Consider the following 18,364-nt stretch of genomic DNA (forward strand, 5'->3'; position numbering starts at 1 on the left):
ACGTTCCGCCGTGAGAGGGCGTGAGCCTAGGAAGAGGAAGGGAGGACATTGCGTACTACGCAATTTGTTTACATTTTACAACCAATTGCCCGTCAGCTTACTCGTTGGGAATTTGAGATCACTTTAGAGTACGGAGCAACTTGCGTGCTACTTTCTCCATTTTTGCTACTATTCTCCTCCATTTATTCACAACATGAACATGGTCTGGAGGGGTTTGCAACATTTTAGACGACCTGAGGAGCTCTTACTTGCTCCCTCCAAGTTGGTAAGGTTTTCTTTCAATGTTTTGGTGCTTATCTCGTTAACATTGTCAGCAGGAAAATCCAGTGCTAAGTTTTATGTTTGTGTTACATTAATCCGGTATGTATGTGAGTATTAAGAAAAACAAAAACCTAAAGTTGCTTTGCTTTATGGTGCCAAGTCGCCACGCCTTTTCACTCACCTTTGGCACACCTCATTACACAAACATAACAGATACCGTTTGCCTTTTGTAGAGTAGTTTTTTTTTTTTTTTGTAAATCTTGAACACATTCTAAAGAACAGGTTTCGCAATGCTTTCATCAATGCATCACCCCACTGTCGGCATAGGCTGTAACACATGATAGGATAAGATGTAACAGTTACACAAAATGTAAAAGAAAAACAGAGGCCAACCATTGAGATATGTGAGAGATTGTCCTCGACAATATGAGGTGTCCTCTTTTTCAGCAACCCAAATCTGGTCACCCCTATATAAGATAGCTCCTGAAATTTGGGATTTACGCTGTCAACCACTGACAAAAACTATTGATACGTGCGAAAGTATGAAAAAAGTGTCCTTCAGGTGAACCGGTGGGAGCAATAAGCAATAAAATTGGATAAACGTCACTTTCTACCGAACAGGTGAGCTAATGACTTAATCAGCATTTAGGGCCCACCCTCATTACCATTATTAACCTCGTTAAAGTCGTACGTGAGCTAGTCACACTAATATAACTTAAACTGACATTTGATAACAAATATGTACACTTTTGTTTTTGTTGTAAAGTTTGGCTGCGTTTATTTATTATTCTACAGTATATGTGAAAACGTGGGCCGTATCTTTGCGACGTACAAGCAATTACGTGAGTGTCGATCGCCTCCACTGCGATGGTGGCGCGAATAATCAGACTTTACTTACTTAACAGGAATCAGGAATTAATGTGACCTGGCGTGTGAAATATATTGACTGGTCATTATCATCAAACATCGTTAAAATACTTAAACTGTCTTTTTCTTGAATAGTCATTTATTTGTTAACTTTACTAACGACATCTGTTTCACGTGATTAAACGAGATAGGTTTTAAAACAAAATTGTCGCTGGATCATGTGACTAGCGAAATATAGCCGGACATTCTATTCATTTGTAGCATGCAAAGCAACAAAAGTCCCCAATGATCATCGTCACACACACATCTGGGTGTGGTGAAATTTGTCCTCTGCATTTAACCCATCCCCATGTGATTTTGATCCATCCCCTGGGGGAGAGGGGAGCAGTGAGCAGCAGCGGTGCCGCGCTCGGGAATCATTTGGTGATCTAACCCCCCAATTCCAACCCTTAATGCTGAGTGCCAAGCAGGGAGGCAATGGGTCCCATTTTTATAGTCTTTGGTATGACCCGGCTGGGGTTTGAACCCACAACCTTCCAGTCTCAGGGCGGACACTCAACTACTAGGCCACTGAGTTCTTATCAGTATAATATCTGATACGTTCCCTTTTTGGGGACCGTATATTAAATTGATTTTTGGAACAAGGAGGTGGAATAGGGGCTTGCTCCGTCTACTCCACGCATCGACCTGGTATTGCAGTATCTCCAGGAATGGTGCACCCCCTTTTCTGGTAAAAATAATAAATTTGTTATCATGGTATCTGAAGCTGGTTAAGATAAGGAATTGTTGTCGCATAGCATGTATAGAAGTAACTTAACGGAACCCTGAAGAAACATCAACTGTTTTTCTTTTAAAATATGTACTATATACTTGATTTTAAACATGCATGGCATTTTGGTCATTATTGGACCAACTGTAATTGGGTTCTTTGAGTGTCAAATAACATTGTAATGCCATTTATAGAGATAACTTTCTTGGTGCTTTTTTATGGGATCAACATAGATCACGTGACTTATAGAACCCAGCAATTACTCAATATTTATTTGGTTTTATAGGCCCCAAAGCGGCACAACTGTCCTCATTTCACTTATAATGTCTTGGCGTGTAAATGTGTGTTGTTGTCGCTAGGTGACGTTTGTCACTCTCACTTTAGGTTGTAGTGCTGGAAATGACTTGGTCCCCGTTTGTCTACCTTGGGTTATCGCTTCTCGGCCTTTTGGCTAAGATCAAGTGTAGTATCTGTTCTTATCAGTTTAATATCTGATACGTTCCCTTTTTGGGGACTGTATATTAAATTGATTTTTGGAATAGGGAGGTGGAATAGGGGCTTGCTCTGTCCACTCCACGCATCGACCTGGTATTGCAGTACCTCCAGGAATGGTGCACCCCCTTTTCTGGTGAAAATAATAGATTTGTTATCATGGTATCTGAAGCTGGTTAAGATGTTAATGTGGAATTGTCGTCGCGTAGCATGTGTAGAAGTAACTTCACGGAACCCTGAAGAAACATCAACTGTTTTTCTTTTAAAATATGTACTATATACTCGATTTTATACATGCATGGCATTTTGGTCGTTATTGGAACACCTGTAATTGGGTTCCTTGAGTGTCAAATAACATTGTAATGCCATTAATAGAGATAACTTTCTTGGTGCTTTTTCATTGGACCAACATAAGTCATGTGACTTATAGAACCCAGCAATTACTCAATATTTATTTGGTTTTATAGGCCCCAAAGCGGCACAACTGTCCTCATTTCACTTACAATGTCTTGGCGTGTAAATGTGTGCTGTTGTCGCGAGGTGACGTTTGTCACTCTCACTTTAGGTTGTAGTGCTGGAAATGACCTGGTCCCCGTTTGACTACCTTGGGTTATCGCTTCTCGGCCTTTTGGCTAAGATCAAGTGTAGTATCTGTTCTTATCAGTTTAATATCTGATATGTTCCCTTTTATTGGGACCATTTATTAAATTGATTTTTGGAACAGGGAGGTGGAATAGGGGCTTGCTCTGTCCACTCCACGCATCGACCTGGTATTGCAGTACCTCCAGGAATGGTGCACCCCCTTTTCTGGTGATAATAATAAATTTCTTATCATGGTATCTGAAACTGGTTAAGATGTTAATGTGGAATTGTCGTCGCATAGCATGTGTAGAAGTAACTTCACGGAACCCTGAAGAAACATCAACTGTTTTTCTTTTAAAATACGTACTATATACTCGATTTTATACATGCATGGCATTTTGGTCATTATTGGAACACCTGTAATTGGGTTCCTTGAGTGTCAAATAACATTGTAATGCCATTTATAGAGATAACTTTCTTGGTGCTTTTTTATGGGATCAACATAGATCACGTGACTTATAGAACCCAGCAATTACTCAATATTTATTTGGTTTTATAGGCCCCAAAGCGGCACAACTGTCCTCATTTCACTTACAATGTCTTGGCGTGTAAATGTGTGCTGTTGTCGCGAGGTGACGTTTGTCACTCTCACTTTAGGTTGTAGTGCTGGAAATGACCTGGTCCCCGTTTGACTACTTTGGGTTATCGCTTCTCGGCCTTTTGGCTAAGATCAAGTGTAGTATCTGTTCTTATCAGTTTAATATCTGATACGTTCCCTTTTATTGGGACCATATATTAAATTGATTTTTGGAACAGGGAGGTGGAATAGGGGCTTGCTCCGTCCACTCCACGCATCGACCTGGTATTGCAGTACCTCCAGGGATGGTGCACCCCCTTTTCTGGTGAAAATAATAGATTTGTTATCATGGTATCTGAAGCTGGTTAAGATGTTAATGTGGAATTGTCGTCGCATAGCATGTGTAGAAGTAACTTCACGGAACCCTGAAGAAACATCAACTGTTTTTCTTTTGAAATATGTACTATATACTCGATTTTATACATGCATGGCATTTTGGTCATTATTAGAACACCTGTAATTGGGTTCCTTGAGTGTCAAATAACATTGTAATGCCATTAATAGAGATAACTTTCTTGGTGCTTTTTCATTGGACCAACATAAGTCATGTGACTTATAGAACCCAGCAATTACTCAATATTTATTTGGTTTTATAGGCCCCAAAGCGGCACAACTGTCCTCATTTCACTTATAATGTCTTGGCGTGTAAATGTGTGTTGTTGTTGCTAGGTGACGTTTGTCACTCTCACTTTAGGTTGTAGTGCTGGAAATGACTTGGTCCCCGTTTGTCTACCTTGGGTTATCGCTTCACGGCCTTTTGGCTATGATCAAGTGTAGTATCTGTTCCTATCAGTTTAATATCTGATATGTTCCCTTTTTGGGGACTGCATATTAAATTGAGTTTTGGAATAGGGAGGTGGAATAGGGGCTTGCTCTGTACACTCCACGCATCGACCTGGTATTGCAGTACCTCCAGGAATGGTGCACCCCCTTTTCTGGTGAAAATAATAGATTTGTTATCATGGTATCTGAAGCTGGTTAAGATGTTAATGTGGAATTGTCGTCGCGTAGCATGTGTAGAAGTAACTTCACGGAACCCTGAAGAAACATCAACTGTTTTTCTTTTAAAATATGTACTATATACTCGATTTTATACATGCATGGCATTTTGGTCGTTATTGGAACACCTGTAATTGGGTTCCTTGAGTGTCAAATAACATTGTAATGCCATTAATAGAGATAACTTTCTTGGTGCTTTTTCATTGGACCAACATAAGTCATGTGACTTATAGAACCCAGCAATTACTCAATATTTATTTGGTTTTATAGGCCCCAAAGCGGCACAACTGTCCTCATTTCACTTACAATGTCTTGGCGTGTAAATGTGTGCTGTTGTCGCGAGGTGACGTTTGTCACTCTCACTTTAGGTTGTAGTGCTGGAAATGACCTGGTCCCCGTTTGACTACTTTGGGTTATCGCTTCTCGGCCTTTTGGCTAAGATCAAGTGTAGTATCTGTTCTTATCAGTTTAATATCTGATACGTTCCCTTTTATTGGGACCATATATTAAATTGATTTTTGGAACAGGGAGGTGGAATAGGGGCTTGCTCCGTCCACTCCACGCATCGACCTGGTATTGCAGTACCTCCAGGGATGGTGCACCCCCTTTTCTGGTGAAAATAATAGATTTGTTATCATGGTATCTGAAGCTGGTTAAGATGTTAATGTGGAATTGTCGTCGCATAGCATGTGTAGAAGTAACTTCACGGAACCCTGAAGAAACATCAACTGTTTTTCTTTTGAAATATGTACTATATACTCGATTTTATACATGCATGGCATTTTGGTCATTATTAGAACACCTGTAATTGGGTTCCTTGAGTGTCAAATAACATTGTAATGCCATTAATAGAGATAACTTTCTTGGTGCGTTTTCATTGGACCAACATAAGTCATGTGACTTATAGAACCCAGCAATTACTCAATATTTATTTGGTTTTATAGGCCCCAAAGCGGCACAACTGTCCTCATTTCACTTATAATGTCTTGGCGTGTAAATGTGTGTTGTTGTCGCTAGGTGACGTTTGTCACTCTCACTTTAGGTTGTAGTGCTGGAAATGACCTGGTCCCCGTTTGACTACCTTGGGTTATCGCTTCTCGGCCTTTTGGCTAAGATCAAGTGTAGTATCTGCTCTTATCAGTTTAATATCTGATACGTTCCCTTTTTGGGGGTCATATATTAAATTGATGTTTGGAACAGGGAGGTGGAATAGGGGCTTGATCCGTCCACTCCACGCATTGACCTGGTATTGCAGTACCTCCAGGAATGGTCCACCCCCTTTTCTGGTTAAAATAATAAATTTGTTATCATGGTATCTGAAGCTGGTTAAGATGTTAATGTGGAATTGTTATCGCATAGCATGTATAGAAGTAACTTAACGGAATCCTGAAGAAACATCAACTGTTTGTCTTTTAAAATATGTACTATATACTCGATTTTATACATGCATGGCATTTTGGTCATTATTGGAACACCTGTAATTGGGTTCCTTGAGTGTCAAATAACATTGTAATGCCATTAATAGAGATAACTTTCTTGGTGCTTTTTCATTGGACCAACATAAGTCATGTGACTTATAGAACCCAGCAATTACTCAATATTTATTTGGTTTTATAGGCCCCAAAGCGGCACAACTGTCCTCATTTCACTTATAATGTCTTGGCGTGTAAATGTGTGTTGTTGTTGCTAGGTGACGTTTGTCACTCTCACTTTAGGTTGTAGTGCTGGAAATGACCTGGTCCCCGTTTGACTACCTTGGGTTATCGCTTCTCGGCCTTTTGGCTAAGATCAAGTGTAGTATCTGTTCTTATCAGTTTAATATCTGATATGTTCCCTTTTATTGGGACCATATATTAAATTGATTTTTGGAACAGGGAGGTGGAATAGGGGCTTGCTCCGTCCACTCCACGCATCGACCTGGTATTGCAGTACCTCCAGGAATGGTGCACCCCCTTTTCTGGTGAAAATAATAAATTTCTTATCATGGTATCTGAAGCTGGTTAAGATGTTAATGTGGAATTGTCGTCGCATAGCATGTGTAGAAGTAACTTAACGGAACCCTGAAGAAACATCAACTATTTTTCTTTTAAAATATGTACTATATACTTGATTTTAAACATGCATGGCATTTTGGTCATTATTGGAACAACTGTAATTGGGTTCTTTGAGTGTCAAATAACATTGTAATGCCATTTATAGAGATAACTTTCTTGGTGCTTTTTTATGGGATCAATATAGATCACGTGACTTATAGAACCCAGCAATTACTCAATATTTATTTGGTTTTATAGGCCCCAAAGCGGCACAACTGTCCTCATTTCACTTACAATGTCTTGGCGTGTAAATGTGTGCTGTTGTCGCGAGGTGACGTTTGTCACTCTCACTTTAGGTTGTAGTGCTGGAAATGACCTGGTCCCCGTTTGACTACCTTGAGTTATCGCTTCTCGGCCCATGGCTAAGATCAAGTGTAGTATCTGTTCTTATCAGTTTAATATCTGATAGGTTCCCTTTTTGGGGGTCATATATTAAATTGATGTTTGGAACAGGGAGGTGGAATAGGGGCTTGCTCCGTCCCCTCCACGCATCGACCTGGTATTGCAGTACCTCCAGGAATGGTCCACCCCCTTTTCTGGTTAAAATAATAAATTTGTTATCATGGTATCTGAAGCTGGTTAAGATGTTAATGTGGAATTGTTATCGCATAGCATGTATAGAAGTAACTTAACGGAATCCCGAAGAAACATCAACTGTTTGTCTTTTAAAATATGTACTTATATACTCAATTTTATACATGCATGGCATTTTGGTCATTATTGGAACACCTGTAATTGGGTTCCTTGAGTGTCAAATAACATTGTAATGCCATTAATAGAGATAACTTTCTTGGTGCTTTTTCATTGGACCAACATAAGTCATGTGACTTATAGAACCCAGCAATTACTCAATATTTATTTGGTTTTATAGGCCCCAAAGCGGCACAACTGTCCTCATTTCAATTACAATGTCTTGGCGTGTAAATGTGTGCTGTTGTCGCGAGGTGACGTTTGTCACTCTCACTTTAGGTTGTAGTGCTGGAAATGACCTGGTCCCCGTTTGACTACCTTGGGTTATTGCTTCTCGGCCTTTTGGCTAAGATCAAATGTAGTATCTGTTCTTATCAGTTTAATATCTGATATGTTCCCTTTTATTGGGACCATATATTAAATTGATTTTTGGAACAGGGAGGTGGAATAGGGGCTTGCTCCGTCAACTCCACGCATCGACCTGGTATTGCAGTACCTCCAGGAATGGTGCACCCCCTTTTCTGGTGAAAATAATAAATTTCTTATCATGGTATCTGAAGCTGGTTAAGATGTTAATGTGGAATTGTCGTCGCATAGCATGTGTAGAAGTAACTTAACGGAACCCTGAAGAAACATCAACTGTTTTTCTTTTAAAATATGTACTATATACTTGATTTTAAACATGCATGGCATTTTGGTCATTATTGGAACAACTGTAATTGGGTTCTTTGAGTGTCAAATAACATTGTAATGCCATTTATAGAGATAACTTTCTTGGTGCTTTTTTATGGGATCAATATAGATCACGTGACTTATAGAACCCAGCAATTACTCAATATTTATTTGGTTTTATAGGCCCCAAAGCGGCACAACTGTCCTCATTTCACTTACAATGTCTTGGCGTGTAAATGTGTGCTGTTGTCGCGAGGTGACGTTTGTCACTCTCACTTTAGGTTGTAGTGCTGGAAATGACCTGGTCCCCGTTTGACTACCTTGGGTTATCGCTTCTCGGCCTTTTGGCTAAGATCAAGTGTAGTATCTGCTCTTATCAGTTTAATATCTGATACGTTCCCTTTTTGGGGGTCATATATTAAATTGATGTTTGGAACAGGGAGGTGGAATAGGGGCTTGCTCCGTCCACTCCACGCATCGACCTGGTATTGCAGTACCTCCAGGAATGGTCCACCCCCTTTTCTGGTTAAAATAATAAATTTGTTATCATGGTATCTGAAGCTGGTTAAGATGTTAATGTGGAATTGTTATCGCATAGCATGTATAGAAGTAACTTAACGGAATCCTGAAGAAACATCAACTGTTTGTCTTTTAAAATATGTACTATATACTCGATTTTATACATGCATGGCATTTTGGTCATTATTGGAACACCTGTAATTGGGTTCCTTGAGTGTCAAATAACATTGTAATGCCATTAATAGAGATAACTTTCTTGGTGCTTTTTCATTGGACCAACATAAGTCATGTGACTTATAGAACCCAGCAATTACTCAATATTTATTTGGTTTTATAGGCCCCAAAGCGGCACAACTGTCCTCATTTCACTTATAATGTCTTGGCGTGTAAATGTGTGTTGTTGTTGCTAGGTGACGTTTGTCACTCTCACTTTAGGTTGTAGTGCTGGAAATGACCTGGTCCCCGTTTGACTACCTTGGGTTATCGCTTCTCGGCCTTTTGGCTAAGATCAAGTGTAGTATCTGTTCTTATCAGTTTAATATCTGATATGTTCCCTTTTATTGGGACCATATATTAAATTGGTTTTTGGAACAGGGAGGTGGAATAGGGGCTTGCTCCGTCCACTCCACGCATCGACCTGGTATTGCAGTACCTCCAGGAATGGTGCACCCCCTTTTCTGGTGAAAATAATAAATTTCTTATCATGGTATCTGAAGCTGGTTAAGATGTTAATGTGGAATTGTCGTCGCATAGCATGTGTAGAAGTAACTTAACGGAACCCTGAAGAAACATCAACTATTTTTCTTTTAAAATATGTACTATATACTTGATTTTAAACATGCATGGCATTTTGGTCATTATTGGAACAACTGTAATTGGGTTCTTTGAGTGTCAAATAACATTGTAATGCCATTTATAGAGATAACTTTCTTGGTGCTTTTTTATGGGATCAATATAGATCACGTGACTTATAGAACCCAGCAATTACTCAATATTTATTTGGTTTTATAGGCCCCAAAGCGGCACAACTGTCCTCATTTCACTTACAATGTCTTGGCGTGTAAATGTGTGCTGTTGTCGCGAGGTGACGTTTGTCACTCTCACTTTAGGTTGTAGTGCTGGAAATGACCTGGTCCCCGTTTGACTACCTTGAGTTATCGCTTCTCGGCCCATGGCTAAGATCAAGTGTAGTATCTGTTCTTATCAGTTTAATATCTGATAGGTTCCCTTTTTGGGGGTCATATATTAAATTGATGTTTGGAACAGGGAGGTGGAATAGGGGCTTGCTCCGTCCCCTCCACGCATCGACCTGGTATTGCAGTACCTCCAGGAATGGTCCACCCCCTTTTCTGGTTAAAATAATAAATTTGTTATCATGGTATCTGAAGCTGGTTAAGATGTTAATGTGGAATTGTTATCGCATAGCATGTATAGAAGTAACTTAACGGAATCCCGAAGAAACATCAACTGTTTGTCTTTTAAAATATGTACTTATATACTCAATTTTATACATGCATGGCATTTTGGTCATTATTGGAACACCTGTAATTGGGTTCCTTGAGTGTCAAATAACATTGTAATGCCATTAATAGAGATAACTTTCTTGGTGCTTTTTCATTGGACCAACATAAGTCATGTGACTTATAGAACCCAGCAATTACTCAATATTTATTTGGTTTTATAGGCCCCAAAGCGGCACAACTGTCCTCATTTCACTTATAATGTCTTGGCGTGTAAATGTGTGTTGTTGTCGCTAGGTGACGTTTGTCACTCTCACTTTAGGTTGTAGTGCTGGAAATGACCTGGTCCCCGTTTGACTACCTTGGGTTATCGCTTCTCGGCCTTTTGGCTAAGATCAAGTGTAGTATCTGTTCTTATCAGTTCAATATCTGATACGTTCCCTTTTTGGGGACTGTATATTAAATTGATTTTTGGAATAGGGAGGTGGAATAGGGGCTTGCTCTGTCCACTCCACGCATCGACCTGGTATTGCAGTACCTCCAGGAATGGTGCACCCCCTTTTCTGGTGAAAATAATAGATTTGTTATCATGGTATCTGAAGCTGGTTAAGATGTTAATGTGGAATTGTCGTCGCATAGCATGTGTAGAAGTAACTTCACGGAACCCTGAAGAAACATCAACTGTTTTTCTTTTAAAATATGTACTATATACTCGATTTTATACATGCATGGCATTTTGGTCGTTATTGGAACACCTGTAATTGGGTTCCTTGAGTGTCAAATAACATTGTAATGCCATTAATAGAGATAACTTTCTTGGTGCTTTTTCATTGGACCAACATAAGTCATGTGACTTATAGAACCCAGCAATTACTCAATATTTATTTGGTTTTATAGGCCCCAAAGCGGCACAACTGTCCTCATTTCAATTACAATGTCTTGGCGTGTAAATGTGTGCTGTTGTCGCGAGGTGACGTTTGTCACTCTCACTTTAGGTTGTAGTGCTGGAAATGACCTGGTCCCCGTTTGACTACCTTGGGTTATCGCTTCTCGGCCTTTTGGCTAAGATCAAGTGTAGTATCTGTTCTTATCAGTTTAATATCTGATATGTTCCCTTTTATTGGGACCATATATTAAATTGATTTTTGGAACAGGGAGGTGGAATAGGGGCTTGCTCCGTCAACTCCACGCATCGACCTGGTATTGCAGTACCTCCAGGAATGGTGCACCCCCTTTTCTGGTGAAAATAATAAATTTCTTATCATGGTATCTGAAGCTGGTTAAGATGTTAATGTGGAATTGTCGTCGCATAGCATGTGTAGAAGTAACTTAACGGAACCCTGAAGAAACATCAACTGTTTTTCTTTTAAAATATGTACTATATACTTGATTTTAAACATGCATGGCATTTTGGTCATTATTGGAACAACTGTAATTGGGTTCTTTGAGTGTCAAATAACATTGTAATGCCATTTATAGAGATAACTTTCTTGGTGCTTTTTTATGGGATCAATATAGATCACGTGACTTATAGAACCCAGCAATTACTCAATATTTATTTGGTTTTATAGGCCCCAAAGCGGCACAACTGTCCTCATTTCACTTACAATGTCTTGGCGTGTAAATGTGTGCTGTTGTCGCGAGGTGACGTTTGTCACTCTCACTTTAGGTTGTAGTGCTGGAAATGACCTGGTCCCCGTTTGACTACCTTGGGTTATTGCTTCTCGGCCTTTTGGCTAAGATCAAGTGTAGTATCTGTTCTTATCAGTTTAATATCTGATATGTTCCCTTTTATTGGGACCATATATTAAATTGATTTTTGGAACAGGGAGGTGGAATAGGGGCTTGCTCCGTCCACTCCACGCATCGACCTGGTATTGCAGTACCTCCAGGAATGGTGCACCCCCTTTTCTGGTGAAAATAATAAATTTCTTATCATGGTATCTGAAGCTGGTTAAGATGTTAATGTGGAATTGTCGTCGCATAGCATGTGTAGAAGTAACTTAACGGAACCCTGAAGAAACATCAACTATTTTTCTTTTAAAATATGTACTATATACTTGATTTTAAACATGCATGGCATTTTGGTCATTATTGGAACAACTGTAATTGGGTTCTTTGAGTGTCAAATAACATTGTAATGCCATTTATAGAGATAACTTTCTTGGTGCTTTTTTATGGGATCAATATAGATCACGTGACTTATAGAACCCAGCAATTACTCAATATTTATTTGGTTTTATAGGCCCCAAAGCGGCACAACTGTCCTCATTTCACTTACAATGTCTTGGCGTGTAAATGTGTGCTGTTGTCGCGAGGTGACGTTTGTCACTCTCACTTTAGGTTGTAGTGCTGGAAATGACCTGGTCCCCGTTTGACTACCTTGAGTTATCGCTTCTCGGCCTATGGCTAAGATCAAGTGTAGTATCTGTTCTTATCAGTTTAATATCTGATAGGTTCCCTTTTTGGGGGTCATATATTAAATTGATGTTTGGAATAGGGGCTTGCTCCGTCCCCTCCACGCATCAACCTGGTATTGCAGTACCTCCAGGAATGGTCCACCCCCTTTTCTGGTTAAAATAATAAATTTGTTATCATGGTATCTGAAGCTGGTTAAGATGTTAATGTGGAATTGTTATCGCATAGCATGTATAGAAGTAACTTAACGGAATCCTGAAGAAACATCAACTGTTTGTCTTTTAAAATATGTACTATATACTCAATTTTATACATGCATGGCATTTTGGTCATTATTGGAACACCTGTAATTGGGTTCCTTGAGTGTCAAATAACATTGTAATGCCATTAATAGAGATAACTTTCTTGGTGCTTTTTCATTGGACCAACATAAGTCATGTGACTTATAGAACCCAGCAATTACTCAATATTTATTTGGTTTTATAGGCCCCAAAGCGGCACAACTGTCCTCATTTCACTTATAATGTCTTGGCGTGTAAATGTGTGTTGTTGTTGCTAGGTGACGTTTGTCACTCTCACTTTAGGTTGTAGTGCTGGAAATGACCTGGTCCCCGTTTGACTACCTTGGGTTATCATCGCTTCTCGGCCTTTTGGCTAAGATTGAGTGTAGTATCTGTTCTTATTAGTTTAATATCTGATATGTTCCCTTTTTGTGGACAATATATTAAATTGATTTTTGGAACAAGGAGGTGGAGTAGTGGTTTGCTCTGTCCACTCCACGTATCGACCGGGTATTGCAGTATCTCCAGGAATAGTGCAGCCCGTTTTCTGGTGAAAATAATAAATTTGCTATCATGGTATCTGAAGCTGGTTAAGATGTTAATGTGGAGTTTTAGTCGCATAGCATGTGTAGAAGTGACTTAACGGAATCCTGAAGAAACATCAACTGTTTTTCTTTTAAAATATGTACTATATACTCGATTTTAAACATGCATGGCATTTTGGTCATTATTGGAACACCTGTAATTTGGTTCTTTGAGTGTCAAATAACATTGTAATGCCATCAATAGAGATAACACCCCCTCTTTAGGTGAAAACAATAACTGATTGCCTCATGTCAGAGGTAACCACAGCAAATGGTAGAGACAATATGTGAAAGTGTTGCAGCTTACTCTGTATTGAAGTACCCTAACCAAATCCTGAAGAAACGTCATCAACAACTGGTTTTCTTTTAAAATATGTACTATATACTCGATTTTAAACATGCATGACATTTTGGTCATTATTGGAAGACCTGTAATTGGGTTCTCGGAGTGTCAAATAACATTGACACCCCCCGGTTACACTCTGAAAGGCAGGTTACACTCTGGTCTCCAGCAAGTTGGCAGGGTACATATATAAACAAAGAACCATTACACCCACATGCACACTGCCACTGAACGAGAATCGATCACACGCTGCTCGGGGTACATGCTATCAGGCGTGTGTTAGTATCAGCGAGTTAGTACCGTAATTTCCGGACTATAAGTCGCGTTTTTTTTCATAGTTTGGGTGGGGGGGCGACTTATACTCAGGAGCGACTTATATATGTTTTTTTTTCACAAATTTTTACTTGATCATTAAGACATCACTTAAAAGTATAGTTGACCACTTCCCATGTTATTTTTAGTATAGTTGATCACTTAACATGCTTTTATATCTTTATCTTGAACATATTCAAAACATAAAAAATAGAGAAAACATCAAATAAAGCAATTAACACTTTAAAGCACCATATCCAAGTCCACTGTCGGTTTGCTCCTCTTATATTTATTATTATTATTTATTATTATTTATTTATCATTTATTCAACACTCTTATTTATTCATTGTCTATGCCTTCTTGGGTTTTTTTGTGTTGCTTGTATGCATATGTGTACTATCTCACCGAGGGATAGTGGGAACGTAATTTCAATCTCTTTGTGTGTCTTGGTATATGAAAAAAAATCGACAATAAAGCAGACTTTGACTTTGATAAAACAACCAAATAAACAAAACAAAAAACTACATCTGAAAAAAATTATATTTTCAGACAAAACCGGATGAGGGCGCTTTAAATTTCACCGTTGGCCGTGACTCATCAACTGGGTGGGCTTAAGAAAAATGGCACCAAAAAGAAAGTCATATTTTGCAAGTTACAAACTTCAAGTTGTAAAATATGCAGCTGAAAACAGTAATCAAGCAGCAGAAAGAAAGTTTGGAGAACCGTGATGTACCAATGGATTACTATTTCAAGTGACGTCAGTGGCACCGCGCGGCGCGACCCACGTCATACCGGCATCATTCGCGGTGATCATTTCTAAGTGACACGGAGGACAAAGAGTTTGAAGGAATTAAGGATTTGGAGTGACATAGAAGGTTTGAAAAACTATTATGGCTTTTACGCACGCCCGGTCCTACTCTACTGGGTCGGGGGCCGGCGCTCGGCCGAGTGGCTGTCCGCGAACGGTGCATGGGGCTCGGACATGGCCATTACGCACGCCCGGTCCTATGCCATGGAGCTCTCGTGTCTGGAAGTCCACGCCGCCACACGCTTGGAAGTTTGTTTTGTGGAATAAAGAGCCGTTTACCAAACCCACGTCTATCCTTGTACTTTGTTAACGCTACAATATAGTTATATACTAGATCTGTGGAATAAAGACGAGGCTGACGTCAGGGCGCACGCGCGGCGATGTTGACAAAGGACGAGGAATTTAATCGATGGATTTAATGGATTTAAAGTGCACGGATGGTTTGATAATATTATTGCTTATATTATAGTTATTTGAAATATAGTTTATATATCGTTATATGAGCCTGTGGAATATTTTGAAGTGCAAGCGCCCTCAGCCGCGTGCAGCCATTGTTGACAAAGAACGATCGATGGATTTAATGAATTGGAGTGACACCGATGGTTTTATAAATATGTTATTTATATAATGGTTGTCCTAAGTCACTCTATATGTTACGTCAGGCCCGTTCTCAGCTCCTCATTTGTGTTTGTCACGTTAGCATACCTATCGTTTAGCCTGTTGCTATCGTATCGAATGATCGATGGAGTTACTGAATTGGAGTGACACCGATGGTTTTATAAACATGTTATTCATGTAATAGTTGTCCTTAATCACTCTATATGTTACATCAGGCCCGTTCTCAGCTCTTTGTTTGTGTTTGTCACGTTAGCATACCTATCGTTTAGCCTGTTGTTGCTATCGTTTAGCCTGTTGTTGCTCGTTCATGACTGTTTTTGGTGTGGGATTTTGTCGAATAAATTGCCCCCCAAAATGCGACTTATACTCCGGAGCGACTTATATATTTTTTTTTTCACTTTTTGGGGCATTTTATGGCTGGTGCGACTTATACTCCGGAGCGACTTATAGGCCGGAAAGTACGTTATTAACCCGCTATATTTTATTACTATTATTGATTAATTGAGGGTGGCACGTCCGCCTCACAGTTCAGAGGTTACGGGTTCGATTCCACCCCTGGCCCTCCCTGTGTGTAGTTTGCAAGTTCTCCCTGTGTCTGCGTGTTTTCTCCAGGCGCTCCAGTTTCCTCCCACATCCCAAAAACATGCTTGGTAGGCCGATTGAGCACTCCAAATTGTCCATAGGTTTGAATGCGAGTGCGAATGGTTGTTCGTCTCTGTGTGCCCTGCGAATGGTGAACAACCAGTTCAGGGTGTCCCCCACCTACTGCCCGATGACTGCTGGGATCGGCTCTGACACGCCCGCGACCCCTGTGGGGACAGGCGGTACAGATAATGGATGGACGAAATGAATTGTAATTACGAATCACCCCATCAAAGTTGTGTCTCTCATTGATGTCTCCAAGGCTGTTGGAAACGGTTGGTATCCTCTGAACTCCTTATTGATTATTGGTTCAGCCTCATAAATATGAACCAGTCAGGCTTTGCCATCTGCTTCTCAATCCATGTCAGATGTCACATGTGGAAAATCGAGGGTGTATTTGTGTGAATAGTTTTGACACAAATCTCTCTCCATAAAAAAACAAAACAGAAAAAAAACACCTGTGTGCCGGTTGAGGTTAAACACTGCATTGCATAAGAATTTAACTTGCTGTCCTCTGATTAGACCAGCATTGAATACTAACATCATTTTTATAATCTTGACATTGTGGGATATTTATTCGCATTTAAGTCACTTTCTTACGCACATTACTTACTATGCACTTTCAAGAAGCATGCACAGGGATGACTCCAGTTTTTTTTTTCTCTCCTAGGGCTAAACGGGGGCTAGACCAATAAATATTAGCGTTGAGAAAATAATTCATAATTATAATATATATAATTATAACAGAAAGGGTTGCTACACAATATTTAATTTATTCAATTATATTCACCTTTGAATAGTTTGGTATTCGAGTTATATTTTGATGAAACAATTCTTTACAAATGTTCCATCTGCTGAGAATGCTCTTTTTTTTAAAAAAAAAAAACAGGAAGTAATACATTATTATTAACGTGACTTTTTATATAGTCTATTAATGTGTCTTTAAATAAATGACAACACAAAAACAATCTACAAAAATGTTTAGATTTTTTTTTTTTGGTGCTCTTTTAGAATCAGAATTAGCTTGTTTTTATAGCTGAACTGTCATCCATTACAGGTGCACATTCGTCCTGAGTCTACACAGCCTGTCCCTGCAGCTCGGTTGCCGTACAGGGTGCAACTGTGCGCTGGAAAACGCTATGCCTGGTGTGCATGTGGGCACAGCAAGAAACAGGTTTGTCTGTGAGAAAGTATATCCACCACTTTGATTGGAGTAGAAGGCCTGAAAAATTAGCTGCTCGTGTATCATGATGACAAAGGGAAAAGGCACATTTAACAAACTCTGCTGAGCATGGGTGCAGATGGTACTGGGGATGTGGGGGGGCTCTGTCCTCCTCGGACTTTTAAAGAACCATCCAGCCAGGATGGTCCATTTTTGACTAACAATCTCAGTATACAGCTTGCATTCAATTTTATCAATTTATTTTGAAGAAATAAGTAAATTACTAATGTCTTGAAAAACACTCGTCAGAAATGAGTAATATGGCTACCACCAATCACGGCTCATCTGACATGCGCAACATGTGCCGTGATTGGTCCTTAGCTGAGCCCTAAGCACATTTTCAGTCGACAGCAAATGGCAAACCTCTTTTTTAAATTTGTTAATTGTACGTGAAAGCTAATGAGGTATAAATATTTGAATAAATATTAACTTTTAATGGTAAATACGGTATAATTTAAAACTACATTTACTTGTGTCAACAAACATGGGGAAAAAGAGACAGAGAGAAATCTGGAAGGGAGGTAAAATCTGAATTTTCTAACTTTTACACAATTTCCATTTTTGGGTTGACTGCTTTTTCTTTCTCTCAGCCTTACTGTGATGGCGCTCACAAGACCAAAGCACCAAACATTTCTCCACTCCGCTTCACCTCTGACAAAGACAAGACTGTCCTGCTGTGTGCATGCAAGCACACAACAAATGCTCCTTATTGTGATGGTTCTCATTTCAAAGTCATCTACAATGATGTAGTGAAGTCAGTCAAGAGACTGTTTAACTGACCAATTCTTATGTGTACAACAATTACTGTATTATGTTGTAATTAAACCACATACCTCAATTTCTAACGCCTGTTAGTCATGTACTCTTTACCTCTTCAGTCGAAAAAAATTGGGCCTCATTCACTAATTTGTGTGCATAAACATTTGACACAAATATCTGTGATTCATCAATGTCTAATTAGAATTTGCACTAACCCTGTGAGCAAATTTACATCTCAGACTATGTATGCACCCAATTATTGAAGCTTTTCAGGAAAAATGTTAAACGCACATCTTTACCTGAGTTGTACAGCAAAACTAGATTAATTTATAAAA

The 18,364-nt window shown here is 39.4% G+C and overlaps 1 protein-coding gene, 16 non-coding genes and 2 pseudogenes across 17 annotated transcripts; all 19 read left to right on the forward strand.

Annotated features, from left to right (window-relative positions):
* The first annotated feature begins 60 nt into the window (after positions 1–60).
* Positions 61–18,115, forward strand: LOC148398687 (uncharacterized). Its single transcript, XM_088372742.1, has 3 exons — positions 61–265; positions 17,106–17,222; positions 17,861–18,115. Exons 1-3 carry the CDS (start codon positions 194–196, stop codon positions 18,047–18,049), a joined length of 378 nt encoding a protein of 125 aa, XP_088228868.1. The 5' UTR covers positions 61–193; the 3' UTR covers positions 18,050–18,115.
* LOC148398688 (U2 spliceosomal RNA) lies at positions 1,684–1,852 on the forward strand (annotated as a pseudogene).
* Positions 2,329–2,519, forward strand: LOC148398689 (U2 spliceosomal RNA). The gene has a single exon (XR_015858380.1). It is a non-coding gene; the product is annotated as a U2 spliceosomal RNA (small nuclear RNA).
* LOC148398690 (U2 spliceosomal RNA) lies at positions 3,002–3,193 on the forward strand. Its single transcript, XR_015858388.1, has one exon. It is a non-coding gene; the product is annotated as a U2 spliceosomal RNA (small nuclear RNA).
* Positions 3,676–3,867, forward strand: LOC148398691 (U2 spliceosomal RNA). The gene has a single exon (XR_015858386.1). It is a non-coding gene; the product is annotated as a U2 spliceosomal RNA (small nuclear RNA).
* On the forward strand, positions 4,350–4,540 carry LOC148398692 (U2 spliceosomal RNA). Its single transcript, XR_015858391.1, has one exon. It is a non-coding gene; the product is annotated as a U2 spliceosomal RNA (small nuclear RNA).
* Positions 5,023–5,214, forward strand: LOC148398693 (U2 spliceosomal RNA). Its single transcript, XR_015858387.1, has one exon. It is a non-coding gene; the product is annotated as a U2 spliceosomal RNA (small nuclear RNA).
* On the forward strand, positions 5,697–5,887 carry LOC148398694 (U2 spliceosomal RNA). Its single transcript, XR_015858395.1, has one exon. It is a non-coding gene; the product is annotated as a U2 spliceosomal RNA (small nuclear RNA).
* Positions 6,370–6,561, forward strand: LOC148398695 (U2 spliceosomal RNA). Its single transcript, XR_015858383.1, has one exon. It is a non-coding gene; the product is annotated as a U2 spliceosomal RNA (small nuclear RNA).
* Positions 7,044–7,233, forward strand: LOC148398696 (U2 spliceosomal RNA). Its single transcript, XR_015858393.1, has one exon. It is a non-coding gene; the product is annotated as a U2 spliceosomal RNA (small nuclear RNA).
* Positions 7,717–7,908, forward strand: LOC148398697 (U2 spliceosomal RNA). The gene has a single exon (XR_015858390.1). It is a non-coding gene; the product is annotated as a U2 spliceosomal RNA (small nuclear RNA).
* On the forward strand, positions 8,391–8,581 carry LOC148398698 (U2 spliceosomal RNA). The gene has a single exon (XR_015858392.1). It is a non-coding gene; the product is annotated as a U2 spliceosomal RNA (small nuclear RNA).
* On the forward strand, positions 9,064–9,255 carry LOC148398699 (U2 spliceosomal RNA). Its single transcript, XR_015858389.1, has one exon. It is a non-coding gene; the product is annotated as a U2 spliceosomal RNA (small nuclear RNA).
* On the forward strand, positions 9,738–9,927 carry LOC148398700 (U2 spliceosomal RNA). Its single transcript, XR_015858394.1, has one exon. It is a non-coding gene; the product is annotated as a U2 spliceosomal RNA (small nuclear RNA).
* Positions 10,411–10,601, forward strand: LOC148398701 (U2 spliceosomal RNA). The gene has a single exon (XR_015858381.1). It is a non-coding gene; the product is annotated as a U2 spliceosomal RNA (small nuclear RNA).
* Positions 11,084–11,275, forward strand: LOC148398702 (U2 spliceosomal RNA). Its single transcript, XR_015858382.1, has one exon. It is a non-coding gene; the product is annotated as a U2 spliceosomal RNA (small nuclear RNA).
* LOC148398703 (U2 spliceosomal RNA) lies at positions 11,758–11,949 on the forward strand. Its single transcript, XR_015858384.1, has one exon. It is a non-coding gene; the product is annotated as a U2 spliceosomal RNA (small nuclear RNA).
* LOC148398704 (U2 spliceosomal RNA) lies at positions 12,432–12,608 on the forward strand (annotated as a pseudogene).
* On the forward strand, positions 13,094–13,284 carry LOC148398705 (U2 spliceosomal RNA). Its single transcript, XR_015858399.1, has one exon. It is a non-coding gene; the product is annotated as a U2 spliceosomal RNA (small nuclear RNA).
* Positions 18,116–18,364: the final 249 nt, after the last annotated feature.

The sequence above is a fragment of the Syngnathus floridae genome, chromosome 4 (assembly GCF_059516105.1).
Source record: "Syngnathus floridae isolate MCC-2025c chromosome 4, RoL_Sflo_1.0, whole genome shotgun sequence".
NCBI classification, from domain to species: domain Eukaryota; kingdom Metazoa; phylum Chordata; class Actinopteri; order Syngnathiformes; family Syngnathidae; genus Syngnathus; species Syngnathus floridae.